The sequence below is a fragment of the Zingiber officinale genome, chromosome 6B (genome assembly GCF_018446385.1).
Source record: "Zingiber officinale cultivar Zhangliang chromosome 6B, Zo_v1.1, whole genome shotgun sequence".
Classification (NCBI taxonomy): domain Eukaryota; kingdom Viridiplantae; phylum Streptophyta; class Magnoliopsida; order Zingiberales; family Zingiberaceae; genus Zingiber; species Zingiber officinale.
In genome coordinates this window covers 25521835-25537469 of record NC_055996.1, presented here as the reverse complement: position 1 = coordinate 25537469, position 15635 = coordinate 25521835, and the positions used below count along the sequence as shown (strand labels likewise).

Sequence of the window (15635 nt, the reverse complement as noted above, 5' to 3'; positions counted from 1 at the left end):
CACACCTCTGCCGGAGCTTGCGGCAACCAACGGTCGTCGCCGTTGGCCTCCTCCGCCGGCACCCGCCACCGGCAACCGGCGACGGCGACGATCGCCGGCGGCGACCGACGGTGGTCGCCGGCGACGATCGCCGACGGCGGCGATGGTCGTCGATGGCGGCGGCGGGCGATGGTCGCCGGCAGCGGCGGTGGTCGCCGGCAGCGGCGGTGGTCGCCGGCGGCGATCGGCAGGCGGGACCAACGACGATGGGCAACGGCAGCCGACGACGGTGGATGGCGACCACGGTGGACTAGGGGTATATTCAACATTTAAATTTTGATTAAACGGACCTCGTAATGTAATCCGATTACATAGTATTTAATTTGTAATCCATATTACAAAACTTCACTACCTTTTGTAATCCAGATTACATTACATTACAAGTTTAAAATTAAACCAAACAAAATAATCAACCTTGTAATGTAATCCTGATTACATTACAAGACAGATTACACCCTACCAAACATAGCCTAAGTTATCTTAGGTTTCATTGAATATTTTGTGTTATTTGATTCGTTGCAATCGTAGTTTAGATCATATTAGGTTGCCTTTCATTATTCATCTTTACCATTTACGGCTTTAAATCCAAAATCCCAAACTAATAACAATTCGAGCCTATAATTTTTCATACATGATTACATTTTTGGTGAGAGACAATCTTGACCATTCCCTATGTTGCATTAGCGTATAAGAGTTCGGTACTTAATTATTTGTAATTGTATCATGACCAATACAGTTTACTAGTTATCATTCTGTTGGATGTTTCAGAGCAGATCGCCGAAGCAGATTAGGAGCTCTACTGGTGCAAACCTGAAGGAAGTGGTGCGGCCAAACTAGGAGGCCAGGGAGAATGACAGGAGATTCGGTCCACATGTGTGTTAACTTGTGTAAGCATAAGAAAGACTTCTTTCCCCCATGGGCATGGTGCAGCGGTAAGACGTCAACATGAATTCCTAGAGCACCACATATCAAGATGGCCTGTGGAAGTCGAATGATGCAGTACCATGGGTGCTTCTAGATTTACTAGTGGATGAACAGAGGAGGGTTGTCTCCAAGAGTAGTCAAGAGAAGACTTCCTTGTTTGATCTTCCTCTGCAAGGTCATCATCATGCTGTTTCTATGTTGGAATACTTGGAACGGACTAGAGAAAACAGAAATGTGTATTTCAATGGGGACGACAGGAACCCGAGAATCTGAGACTGGGACAGGATGTTGCTGACAAATAAGGATGAAGACAAGGTGAACAAGGGGACCATCAACTCACCATTGACTCGCCTTTCAAATCTGCTCCTATACTTCTTTCAATTCACGTCACTGGTAATCGAAGCGATGGAGTCCAAATCTTGGAGATAAGCGCCCAATGCACTTTTGCAAATGTATGGTTATGGTGAGAATCTTGAGATGTTGTAATCGTAGAGCATGAAACACAAGTCAAAAGGGGATCTTTTACAGAAAGCACAATAGACAAATCTGACTTCGGGTGCACAAATCTTACACTGCAGATGATTCGGAGAGAAAACAACGATCTTGAAGAAAGCACCCATTTAGAAATTGACTTATAAATCAGCAGTGAAAATTCAATTTTTCACGAGGAAGAAGAAGGCGAGGTTTTACTCAAAAAGGGACTCGTATTCCGCTTGAGTCACTCTGTTGAGGATCTCGTGGGTGGATCTTCCACTCCGTACGAAGGGAAAGACAGAAGAGCACCGATCAAGCCCTAGTTTTGGGGAGCAATGGAGAGAGGGCATGGGAGGTGGCAGCGTCCCTGCAGGCGGAAGCGGCATCGCCGGCGGCGAAAAGGGCGAGGAGAGCGTCGAGGCCGAGTGAGGCGAATCGGGCCTTGTCGCGGCCGAGCGTGTCGAGGACCCAGCGGAAGAATACCGGGTCGCAGGGGATCGCGAGGCCGCCTGCCGGCTGGAAGCCGTACTCCTCCTCCGCCCTCTCGAGCAGCGCCGCGAAGACGGGGAGGTTGAGGAACCGCGCCGGCACCGAGAACCTGCGCCGATCGGGACCAACGTACACCGCTACAGATCCTCCTCCTCCTCTCCGGCCACCGCCGCCGGGGACGGAGGGCCAGCGGCGGAGGGTGAGCGCCCGCCACCGCCGCATCACTTGCTTAAGCTGCACGATCCGACGGAGTCGATCTAACTTCTTGTCGATGGCAGAGGGTATGATGTTTCTCGTCCTTTGAGCGTCAACAGCATGCATTTGTTAATTTGCCATGGAAAAGAGCAAGCGATGAGGTAGGGAAAGAGATGGAACCCGCCATTTGCACTTCTCTGTCTTCCGCAATATAAAGGACAAAAACGACCTATTTTCCAACTCTTCGGGAAAAAACAAAACAAAAAAATATATATTTTGGCCACTGAAGTTTATCATTTCTAAGACTTATTTTTTAAATTTAAAAAAATATATAACGAGAGTTTGAACTTCTGATGTTGAGCGTACTCTCACTCCCTCCACATCTTTAAATTCCATTAGTTTTTTTTTGTTTTCCTAATTGTTTCAGTAATTATGTTAGATATTGCATCATTATTCAGATTATATTGAGAATTATTGAGAATTGATAAGTATTAATATTATTAATAATTTAAATTCATTTAATCTTTTAATTATTACTTAAAAATTGAAAGTTTTTTCATAGTTTTAATTCTGCTTCTGGTAGTCATGGTATATCTGCTTATATAATTAAAATTTTAAAGAGCGGTACTTCTAATTGTACATGGAGACATGTGAAACGAGATCTTAAATATTGTTATTATTGGAATTTTTATAAATAATTTGAATATTATTAATGTATAATATAATATTCTTTTTTAATAATTTTTTTGATATTGTTGCAGAAAAAATATAATTGAGAGGAAAGATACGAGACATAATTTAAGAAAACATAGAACAATTATTGTCAAAAACAATACAAAGACTTATTCTACAAGTGGAGAATCAAAATAACAAGATCATCCTATATACCACATGAGATTTAGGATGCATGAAAAAACAATTGGGTTGCTGAAAAATGGTAGCAAAGTTCATCGACTGCTCGAAACAATTGAAATACTGAGCTCACTGGCCCAAACACCGGATCCATGAACCATACGACTAGATCACAAGTTAATGTAGAGCATGCAAGAGACTTGATGAGTCTACAATAAAGTTATATAAGAATTTCTTAATTAGTAATGAATTTATTTTATTTTATTAAAAAAATTGTGTAGTAGGCTAATACTTTAAAGAGACTTCTCACTTGTTGGGGGTAGGAGTGGTTCGGTATGATATACCAGTATACTGTATTTCATACCGAAAGTTTGATATAAAACAAATTCATACTAATACGTACCGAAATTTCAGTATACTGAATTTTGATATGGTATAAATTCCATGTTGTTTATAATAAAATTTTGATATCGATAAGATATATCAAAAATTTTAATATAAATCCCATACTGATATTGGTAGCAAAAAATTATATTATACTGAAAATTTGGTATACAGTTAAATCGGTATAGTTCAGTATATTTCAGTATGATATATATGGTATAACAAATTTTTAATATTTTTCCCACCCTTGATTGGGAGGTATTTCATAATACATACATACAAAAAAGAATGACACTTTTGTCGATGCTATATCCAAGGTCATAAATGTAAGAATATAAAATTTATTATGGCTCACATTTAGCAATAATAATATTTTTTTTACATAGCATGATATGATTGATCGAATTGCACGAATGTCTCAGCCTGTTATAAAGGGAGAGGAGTTATAGACTCTATTAGACGATGCTATAAAGGATATATATTATGAGGTTTTCGGTGGAAGAAAAAAGAACTCTCTATATGACATTGGCTCTAAGGCAAAAGTCATATATGATCTGTGATGGCTCCTATGCTCAACGGTCGTCCCAGTTCTTCACTACTCGAGTGGAATTGTTAATACAAGAAAATCAAGAATTGAGAGATCGGGTCATGGCATTAGAATAGTCGGTGGTTAATAAGCAGTTGATTGCAAATAGAGTCAAAATGGTAGTAGATTGACAAATGCAAAAATTCTTCTCTCGCTTTCCATTAATGAGTCCTGCTGCTTTTCCAACGCCGCATGCTTTTGACTCCCAAGAGTCTCAAGACCTAAACACTACTGATAAGTAATTTATAATAACAATAGTTCTTCTGAGGTATGTTGAACCTTCAACTTAATTTTTTTTATCATTCATAAAATATGTAAAATGGTTATGTTAATTTTGATACTATATACAGCTCTAATTGTATTACATATTTTTAAAAAATACTCTAGATAAAGATATATTTTATCACCATCAGCAGATAATATTTTATCACCAGCAGATATCTAAACTGTTATTAAGGTTTATTTTTTTAAAACATCTAAAATATATGTTTATCAATTTGTGCATTTTTCTAATAAGTAGTTTTGCCTTGGGTAAATCTATTTAAACTTTAGATTCATTTATGAATAGGATTTTTTTCATATATGAGTAGTTTTTCCTTTGTTTTTTAATAACCTATTGTATCATAATTGTTGCTAGATTATATGATGATGAATGTACTAGCTTTTGAGTAGGATGGGATGTGTTGGATTTGGATGTGTAAGTTTTGAGTAGGATGAGATGTATTTGTTTTTGTGATGGAATTATTTTAGAATAATGCATGATGCTTTAAATGAATGATGAATGTGTATGTACAATGTTTTTGAACCATGTGTAATTGAATTATTTTTGAATATATCATAGATGATTTGAATGTATGGTGGTTTGTGAATGATGATGGTTTGTGATTGTTGAATGTTGAATAATTTATAATATTGTATCATAATGTTAAATTGAAATTTAGACGTTAACTGAATTTAAATCACAAAATTAAGGGGTTACTATCAAAATTTTACCTTAATCTAGCTATGAAATTTTTTTTCCATCCCTAATCTGTCGTTGAATTAGTAATGGATTTTTTATTTCCTTTGCTAAATTAGCCTTGGATATTTTATATTTGTCACTAATTTAGCGACAGAAATAAAATTCTTGTCGTTATATTTAGTGATGAAATAAAATTTTTATTTTCTCATCGCTAGCATTAGTGATGGAAATAAAATTTCATCTCTAAATAGCGATGAAAACAAAATTCCGTCGTTAAATACAGTTAAATATGGTTAACAACCAAAAAAACTATGACTAAAATTTTTAGTCCCTAAGTCCAATTAGTGACCTTCTGTAATGTCATTTATGTTTTCTTGTGTAAATCTATTTAAACTTTAGATTCATATATGAGTAGGATTTTTCCATATATGAGTAGTTTTGCCCATGTTTTTTTAATAACCTATTGTATTGTACTTGCTATAGGATTGGATGATAATAAATGTACTAGGTTTTGAGTAGGATGAGATGTGTTGGATTTGGATGTGTTAGTTTTTAGTTGGATTTGGATGTGTTAGTTTTTGTGATGGATTTTTTTTAGAAAAATGCATGATGTTTATATAATGATGAATGTGTAATGTACAATATTTTTGAACTGTGATTGAATTATTTTTGAATGTATTGTGATTTGTGAATGATGATGGTTTGTGATTATTGAATATTGAATATGTAATGAATGGTTTGTAATGTTGTATCATAATATTAAATTGAAATTTGGATGTTAACCGGATTTAAATCATGAAATTAAGGTGTTGTTGTCAAAATTTTACCCTAATCTAACTACTGAATTTTATTTTCGTTGTCGGTGAATTAGTCATGATTTTTTTATGTCCATTGGTAAATTAGCATTGGAGATTTTATATTTGCTGCTAATTTAGCGATGGATTTTTAATTTTATCATAATTTAGCGATCGAAATAAAATTCTGTTGTTAGAGTTAGCGATGAAGCTAAAATTTCCGTTACTAAAATTGGCGATGACAATAATTTTTCCGTCAATAGCATTAACGATGGAAATAAAATTCCGTCTCTAATTAAGGACGAAAATAAAATTTCATCACTAAATGTGATCAGTGACCATAAAAAATTACGATCGAAATTTTAAGTCGATAAGTCTGATTAGCCATCGAAATTTTGATCGCTAATTGCTAGTTATCATCTGTATTTTTTTGTGTGTAAATCTATTTAAACTTTAGATTCATATATAACTAGGATTTTTTCATATATGAGCACTTTTGCCTTTGTTTTTTTTTTATTACCTATTGTATTGTACTTGTTGTAGGATTAGATGATGATGAATGTGCTATATTTAGAGTAGGATGGGATGGGTTGGATTTGGATGTATTGGTTTTGAGTAGGATGGGATGTATTTGTTTTTGTGATGGATAGTTTATAATGTATTTTGGTTTGTGAATGATGATGGTTTATGATTGTTGAATGTTGAATGTGTAATGAATGGTTTATAATGTTGTATCATAATATTAAACTGAAATTTGGATGTTAACATGATTTAAATCACGAAATTAAGGGGTTGCTATCAATATTTTACACTAATCTAGCTACTGAATTTTATTTCTGTCGCTAATCCGTATACAAACGACAAGCAAAAGATCAAGACGAGAAGTGGTTGGAGTTATTCATTTTCCTTTAGCTCGCACAGGTCCTAACATATATAATATCTTTAATTTTTTTTAAAAAATATTATTTTAATTTGAACAAAATCATCATGCATTGAGTAATGTTATATATTTAATTTTATTAAAATTTATTTAAACTTGATAAAAAAAAATCATTCTAACTTGGATAAATTGGCTTCAACATTATTGTTGCAGCTTTGATCATAATTTTCACGATATAGAGTAATTTAATCAAAATTATTTATAACTATTTTGGTTAAAATTGTAGTTTGGTCATACTTATTATTATGGTATTGGAATAAGAATATTTTTGAGTAAAATAATAAAGATGAGGTGTTTTTTTAATATTTATTTTCTAAAATGAGGTATCTTCTTAACTATAACTAAAATAATCTGAGGAGGAAGAGGAGAGGACCAATCATATGATAATCTAGATAATTTTAAATTCTTTAGTTAACTTTCAATGTATGGATATGATACATTTAACAACGTTTATAATCTAATTAGGCTGTTTGATCATTCTAATAAACAAATAATTTTGACTACAAAATCACATTCTCCTACCTCAACCTGACAAAGCACACCCAGTAATTTTCAACTCCATGACCAATGGAATCCATTGAACAATCAAAATGTGATACTGCAAACCGAATAAATGGCCATGTGGCCTCCTTCAGACAAAAAGAAAAGCAAATGAGATTTGGGTGTGAGAAATGAGGTTAGTTTTAGATGCCTTTTCCAGAAGTGCTATTAAGTTTGGATGTCACGTTTTTCTGAAGCGACATCCAATCCAACAGCAATCACAAGCTAGTATGATTCCATATAAATTTTTTATCATCCAAATAAATCAAGAAGCGCATGTGACGATTTAAAAATTTAATATCTTTTAATTATATTTTTTATTTAAAGAAAAAATTTCTATAAATATATCGTAATTGGAATTCGAACTACAGATATTTAAATATTTTTATCATAATATCATGGTCCGAGGACAATAAGATGCTCAAACAATTTTTTAATATCCTTGGTTTGAATTTTAATTATTATGTATTATTAAATATATATTTTTTTTTGTTGTGAAATAAAAATATCGTGACTGAGTGAGGAGTTACTTGTGGTTTCAGATTTACCTAATAAATTAGACCGTTGACGTTTAAGATTAATTGGACGGAAGGCTAAATATTTAAATTATTTAAAAACAAACAAACAGAAGATGGTGAGCAAGTGAAAGTATAATTATTATAGGGTAAAAATTAAAGATCGCAGCATTTTATCTAAATCATCACGAGACAGTTTTTTTTTTTTTCTAATCAAAAGGATCTACCTCACCAATCCCCTAGTAAAATAACATAATTGCCCCTCTAGTATATTATTTGATATTATTATCTTCCACCACATGTATTATTATAAATGGATTCTCGGGGTTATGACATCATGGTAAGACATCCAGATTGTTATCCAGATATTTACGATTCGAACCCCAACTACGGTGTATTTATAAGAATTTTTCCTCCAAATGGGATGCATAACCAAAGGATGTTGAGCTTCTGAGTTGGTCGTCACGTGCGCTTCCCGATTTACCCCTAATGACCGGTGGGAAACTTCCGTGGGGCCGGGCCGGTTACTCCAGAGATAGTCAATGAGGCTAACTAGAATTATCATAAACGGATCCCTTCAATCAGTTGTATGAAGAGGATAAATTCATATTGTAACAGCTATAATTCGTAGCTGTTACAATATAAATATTGTTGAACAAGACAAATATATGTTGTAACAGTTATTTATAAAATTGTAATTGCTATAACATTATAACAATTATGATTTCATAATTACTACTGATCCTACCAGAGAACGTCAATGGTCAACTAGCCAGCGAGGTGTCACTAATGTTGATTGTCTGGGTGATTACCAACCCACATAATCTTGCGAAGATTTTTCCAAGGAGCCAGAGATGAAAAACACGCTAGGAAGAATATGTTAGAATGACGACAAGGGGATTCTCCGGCGCAACTACTCCGACACTCAAATAAGTATTTGAAGAAAAAGGAGAAGTTGTAAGAGAAATTAGGGTTTGATGTGTTATATACGTGTACCTCTTCTCATACGGGTCGGTTACCTCTTATAGGGTTAGGATTGTTTGCCACGTTCTCCTTGTTTCCTGTGAACGTTACCACATTCTTGGAAATAAATGGCCATTATAACCCATTTATTTTGGAGTAATAGTTGCATTTTTCGTCATTCTCACGTGTGTTGTCCATATTCCCCATGAATAACGGTTCGTTGCTCTAACTCTTGATAGTTGAGGTTGTTTCAGTTTAGCTAGGAGTCTGAAACCTGAGTCGAGAGTCGAGAGGCAAGTGTCAAGAGTTGGGAGCCAGGAGGCAGGAGTCAAGAGCTGAGAGCCGAGGGAAAGAGTCGGGAGTTGGGAGCCGGGAGGTGAGAATCAGGAGACAAGATGTGGGAGGCGAGAGCTGAGAGTCGGGAGGTGGGAGTTAAGAACCGGGAGACAGGAGCTAGAAGCATAACTTTCTTGACTTTTGTCTACCCCCTTGGTTAGATTGTTGACCTTTTTAGCCATATAGTCATCATTGATTATCCCTGTATCACTAATCTTCCCCTTAAATATAGTTGAAAGAGGTGAAAGTCCAACTGACTGGATTGGTATGATGTGGGTATAACATCTTCTTGATTCTTCTGACATGTGGTAAAAAGCAAATCCAAGGCATATCCTTTAATAAAATATATGCTTTAATTGCCACCATGCCCATTAAATGTGGGACATGCTTTATCAGCTTCGACTTCCGAGTCTAAGGGGATGTCATTGTCTTCGAGGTTATATCACATTAATGTGAGGTGACCTTTAGCAGGGAAGACTGATTGCCTATCTCAATGTAATGATTATTAGGAATCGTTGTAATTTGTGTTTGATCGAGGGGTTGATGATCTTCTCTTGCTTTCTAGATGGTTTAGATCTAAGGGTCTTGATCAGACACCCCACTATATAAATAAGATTACGAGGGTTGTTATCACTTTGTGCAATCCTTGTTTGTGTCACGCCCCGGGGGAGTCCCTGTCCGAAGAAAATTTCGACAGCACCTCCCATGTACGGCTGACAATCTAAAACATTTCTACAGACACAATATACATCAGTCACATGCGACTGGAATATATATACAACCACGCAGTTAATAATCTCAGCCTACACGGCTAGACAAATATAACAACAACCACGCAGTTATATATATTTTTATCAGCCCACTCAGCTGAAATCAAAACCAACACAGCAGAAAAACATAAATACAAGCCCATACAAAATAAAACAAAACACTGCTAGCCGGCTAGGCTTACACCACACAACAACATAACACTCCGGAAACAAAACTGGAACACAAAGCCAAATACACACATTCATCTACCAAAATACAAATAAACAAAAACGAAGACAGGTCTTCTGATGTGACGTGGGGACCGGCAGGTAGGATACTCCAAGTGACTCCTTAAATAACCTGGTACTTGAAAAAAATAGTGTCCACGGGGGGTGAGTTCAACAACTCAGCGAATACCAATAGACATGCCTAGTAAGATATATCTAACAGCAATAAACATGGACTACAACTTCCTAATCATATATAGGAAAAATGCAAAACTGAAAGGTAACTGAGGAAGCTGTACTCACCAGGAACTCCTATCCAGAACAAGAGGTCATCAAACCGAGGGTGTCATAAATCCTGTATGCATGTCAAACAAATGCATCCAACCAAATGCAGCAAATAAATGCAGCAAGCACAAGCAATAAATGCATCAATGCGTATGATGCCAATGACATGTTCTGGTCACCCCTACTCTCCAGTCAGCCGTCTCACACATGATGGTGAGACCGAGTGGGTAGGGCTGTGACAACCGTGCACTCTTCCATCACTACTCCTGATGAGTGACTGAGTGGACGGAATACTGTCGGAGTACACCTTGTTGGTTAAACCTAGGAAAACGTATCGATTCCACTATACAAAAATTTTTGTACAAGTGTCGAACATTTCCTTAAATAACATATTATGTTCTTTAGAAGTTAAATAAGGAATCGCAGACAGAACTTAACATCATTGATTCCAAATTTGACTTATCTGTTCTTAATGGTTTAGATTTGAATCGCAAGCGGAACTTAACACTATTGATTCAAATCAACCTAGGTTATTAATTCCATAAATATTAATTTCCAAAATTGGCTTCCAGGACTACATGGCGAGGCACGTGGCCTTCTTGGATATGGGAGCAACCACCACTGCCTAGGCAAAGCCTTTTAAGGAAAGCTAATATTTATTTCCTTAAATAACTCTAGGATAACCAAAAGGAACAATCAAATCACAAGTTCGAAAAAGAAGAAAACACAAACTCGAAAAACTATTTCGAAAAACTAGATCTAATTGCCTCTTGTATTTAGAATTCTTACAAAGAGTAAAACTAGCATGATGCGGAAAACAATTGCTAATTATACCTTCTCTTTGTATGCTAATGACCTCGAGATCTTTTGTCGTATTCCTCGCCTCGCCTTGGACGTCGTGTGGGCAACGATCCTCCAAGATGAACACCACCCAAAAGCTTCCTCCTTCTTCTTCTAAAATCCGGCCACCACCACCACCAAGGAGAAGAGAGCAAAGGGAGAGGAAGAAGGGAGAGGGTCGGCCACACCAAGAGATCACCCAAGCAAAAGAATAAGAGTTGTGTCTCATGAAGCCCCCTCACCCCTTCTTTTATATTACTTGCCCAAGGCAAATAAGGAAAAACCTTTTACAAAAAATAAAATCATCCAAGAGTTTTTCCTTTTTCCTTTTTATTTTTCCTTTTCTTTCCTCTTGATTGAATCAATCACCAATCAATGGTTATGATCAATCCTATTTGGTTTAGGATTGAATTTGGTTTAATCCTATTGGCCGGCCCTTGCTTGGCCACCAAGCAAGGTGGCCGGCCACAATTAAAAGGAAAGGAAAAATAATTTTTTAAAAATTTTACAAGAAAAAATCCTCTTATAAAATTTACAAGCTCTCTTTCCTAAAGTATGAGTTAAAAAAGAAAAGTTTCTAAAAATTAAAACCATGTTTTAAAATTTAAAAACTCTCTTATAAAATTTATTTTTTTAACATGGTGATAGAAAATTTAAATTTTAAAACTTCTTTTCTTTTTTTTTCCTTAAACCATAAGGATGGTTAAAAAAGAAAAGTTTTAAAATCTTTTAAACTCTCTATTTAAACATGTGGCTTAATTCAAATAAGAAAAGTTTTAAAAAATTAAAATCTCTCTTTTAAAACTTATAGTTTTCTACAAAGAGAAGATTTTTAAAATTCAAAGCAACCCTCCCTTTTTGAATTATTATGCCGGCCCCTACAAGCTTAGTCACCAAGCTATAGGGCCGGCCCCTTTCAAGAGGATGTGGCCGACCATTGCTTGGTCACCAAGCAATGGTCCGACCCCCTTCTTGGACACCAAGAAAAGCCTTACATTTGGATGGACTTGAGGCTATAATGAGGCTACGACAGGGACCTAGAGGAGAAATTGGTTTTGGCCTTCCGATGAGCTTGAGTATCCCGTGCTCGCCCCGAACACACAACTCAAGATCATCGATAACAACTCATTCCACTAAAGAGTTATTACCGCACTACCGCACCAATCCCAAATTACATTATGGGCTCCTTCTTATCATGAGTGTGTTAGTCTCCCTGTGTTTAAGATTACGAATATCCACTAATTAAGTAAGTTACTGACAACTCAATTAATATCTAGCACAAAGAGTAGTACCACTCAACTTCATTGTCATATCGGACTAGGTCCACCTGCAGGGTTTAACATGACAATCCTTATGAGCTCCTCTTGGGGACATTCTCAACCTAGATAAGTAGGACACAGATTCCTTCTATAATAACAACACACACTATAAGTAATATCATTTCCAAACTTATCGGGCATATTGATTTATCGAGATAAACCTCACCCTTTGATAAATCAAAGAAATAAATATTAAATATATGTGCTTGTTATTATATTAGAATTAAGAGCACACACTTCCATAATAACTAAGGTTTAATTCTTTTACTAAGTCAGTACAAAAAGAACATACCTAAATGATCCTACTCAATACACTTAAAGTATATCAGTGTAATTTATTAGTCAAGATAAACTAATACTTAATTACATTATGACTATACTGATAGTTTGTTCCTTTCTATCTTAGTCGCGAGCAACTGTTTATAATTTATAGAGAACCGACAACATGATCTTCTGAGTGTGACACCACACTCCATGTTGTCTACTATATAAATTAATTGAACAATTGCATTTAACAAATAAATGCAGATATTGACCAATGTGATTCTTTTATTTTAACAAATAAATGTTTACAAAAGCTAGGTTTTTAGTATACACTCTAACAATCTCCCACTTATACTAAAAGACTAAGCTGTCATATATGTTGCCTTACATCTGATTCTCATCCCCTCCACATGCCGATCAAAAGCTTTCGCCGGAAGGGCCTTTGTGAAAGGATCTGCTAGGTTATCTTCTGATGCAATCTTGGTGACGACAACTTCTCCTCGCTTGATGATGTCTCGTATCAGGTGGTACTTGCACTCTATATGTTTATTTGTCTTATGAGCTCGTGGTTCCTTCGAGTTTGCAACTGCACCGCTATTATCACAATAAATTGTGATGATCTTTGGGCAAACCAAGAATCACATCTAAGTCCATTAGAAAGTTACTGAGTCATACAGCTTCTTTTGCTGCCTCAGAGGCTGCAACATACTCAGCTTCCATGGTTGAGTCCGAGACGCATTTCTGCTTAACACTCCTCCATGCAATGGCTCCACCTCCTAGAGTAAACACATAGCCTGATGTTGACTTACTATTGTCCCTATCTGATTGAAAGTTTGAATCCGTGTAACCCACAGGGAGTAACTCGTCTGCTTGGTACACTAGCATATAATCTCTAGTCCTTCTCAGATACTTCAATATATGCTTTACCGCAGTCCAATGTCCTTGTCCAGGGTTACTCTGATATCTGCTGACCATGCCCACGACAAAACAGATATCAGGTCTCGTACACAGCATTGCATACATAAGACTTCCTACAGCTGAAGCATAAGGAACTGTCTTCATGTCCTCAATCTCCTTTGATGTCTTCGGAGACATCTCTTTAGATAAGGCTACTCCATGCCTAAAAGGTAAGAAACCTTTCTTGGAGTTCTGCATGCTAAAATGAGCAAGGACTGTATCTATATATGAAGCTTGGGATAGACATAACATTCTTTTCTTGCGATCCCTTATAACTTTGATCCCAAGAATGTGTGCACATTCTCCTAAGTCCTTCATATCAAATTGTTTGGACAACTATACCCTTACGTCCGATAATACCTTGACATTGTTGCCAATTAACAAAATATCATCTACGTATAGTACAAGAAATACCACCACGTTTCTGTTACACTTTTTGTATACACAAGACTCATCCGGACACTGAATAAATCCATATGACTGGATTACTTCGTTAAACCGGATGTTCCAAGATCTTGAAGCTTGCTTCAATCCGTAAATGGACCGATTAAGCTTGCACACTAGATGCTCTTTGCCTTTTTCAATGAACCCTTCTGATTGCTTCATATGGATGTTTTTTTCAAGACTTCCGTTAAGGAAAGCTGTCTTGATATCCATTTACCAAATCTCATAATCCATATGAGCAGCAATGGATAAGAGTATCCGGATAGACTTAAGCATGGCTAACGGTGAAAAAGTCTCCTCATAGTCGATTCCCTCTTTCTGAGTATACCCTTTCGCAACAAGCCTTTCTTTGAAGGTTTTTACCTTCCCATCTGTCCCTCTTTTCCTTTTGTAGATCCACTTGCATCCAACGGTTTTTACACCATCAGGTGGTTCTACAAGCTCCCAGACCTTATTAGAGTACATAGACTCTATTTCAGAATTCATTGCCTTTTGCCAAGATACTGCATCTATATCTTGGAGTGCTTCATCATATGTCCGGGGATCAGGTTCATGTTCACCCAGGATCAAGTCCGAAGACTCTCCCAAAAACATGAATCTCTCAGGCTGCCTTACAACCCTCCCACTACGACGAGGCACTGTCTGTGGTTGTGTATCATGTGCAACACGTGTTGCAGTCTCTTGTGGTACTTCATCTTGTACTGTTGGTACTGAAGTAGACGTGTCCTCTCTAATTTCTTCTAGAACTATTTCACTCATGGGCTTATGGTTCATTACATAATCCTCTTCTAAAAATCGAGCATTGCTGCTAACAATGATCTTCTGATTTTTAGGATTATAAAACAAACCACCTTTCGTTCCCTTAGGATATCCAACAAACAGACAAACTTCTGTACGTGATTCCAACTTGTCAGTATCTCCCTTTAGCACATGTGCTGGACTACCCCATATCCGGATATGATTTAAACTAGGCTTACGCCTATTCCATAATTCCATGGGAGTAGAAGGAACTGTTTTAGAAGGTACCATATTCAGAATGTACACTACTGTTTCTAAGGCATATCCCCAAAACGAATTTGGTAATTCTGAATAATTCATCATCGATCTAACCATTTCCATAAGAGTCATATTCCTTCGTTCTATCACACCATTCTGCTGGGGTGTACCAGGTGCAGTCAATTGGGATTGAATCCCGACTTCTGATAAGTAATTCCTAAACTCTCCAAAGAGGTATTCGCCACCACGGTCAGACCGTAGTGTCTTGATACTTTTATCAAGACGTTTCTCCACATCAGCCCTATATTCTTTGAACTTGTCAAAGCATTCAGACTTGCGGCGCATCAGGTAAATGTATCCGTATCTTGAATAATCATCTATAAAGGAGACGAAGTATTCATAACCACCTCTTGCCTGGATAGACATAGGACCACATAAATCAAAATGGACCAATTCTAACGCATCTTTGGCTCTATACCCCTTGGCCTTGAAAGGTCTCTTGATCATTTTACCTTCCAAGCAGGATTCACATGTTGGAAAATTTTCCAACTCTAATGAACC

At 36.5% G+C, this 15635-nt stretch overlaps 1 protein-coding gene across 1 annotated transcript; it reads right to left on the bottom strand.

Moving 5' to 3' along the window:
* Positions 1-1483: 1483 nt before the first annotated feature.
* LOC121990020 (auxin-responsive protein SAUR50-like) lies at positions 1484-2300 on the bottom strand. Its single transcript, XM_042544288.1, has one exon. The coding sequence runs from the start codon at positions 2245-2247 to the stop codon at positions 1750-1752; it is 498 nt and encodes a 165-aa protein (XP_042400222.1). The 5' UTR covers positions 2248-2300; the 3' UTR covers positions 1484-1749.
* Positions 2301-15635: the final 13335 nt, after the last annotated feature.

Bases quoted from the DNA above. Each gene is read 5' to 3' on its own strand.
- LOC121990020 (XM_042544288.1), bottom strand. From the start codon at position 2,247: ATGCATGCTGTTGACGCTCAAAGGACGAGAAACATCATACCCTCTGCC.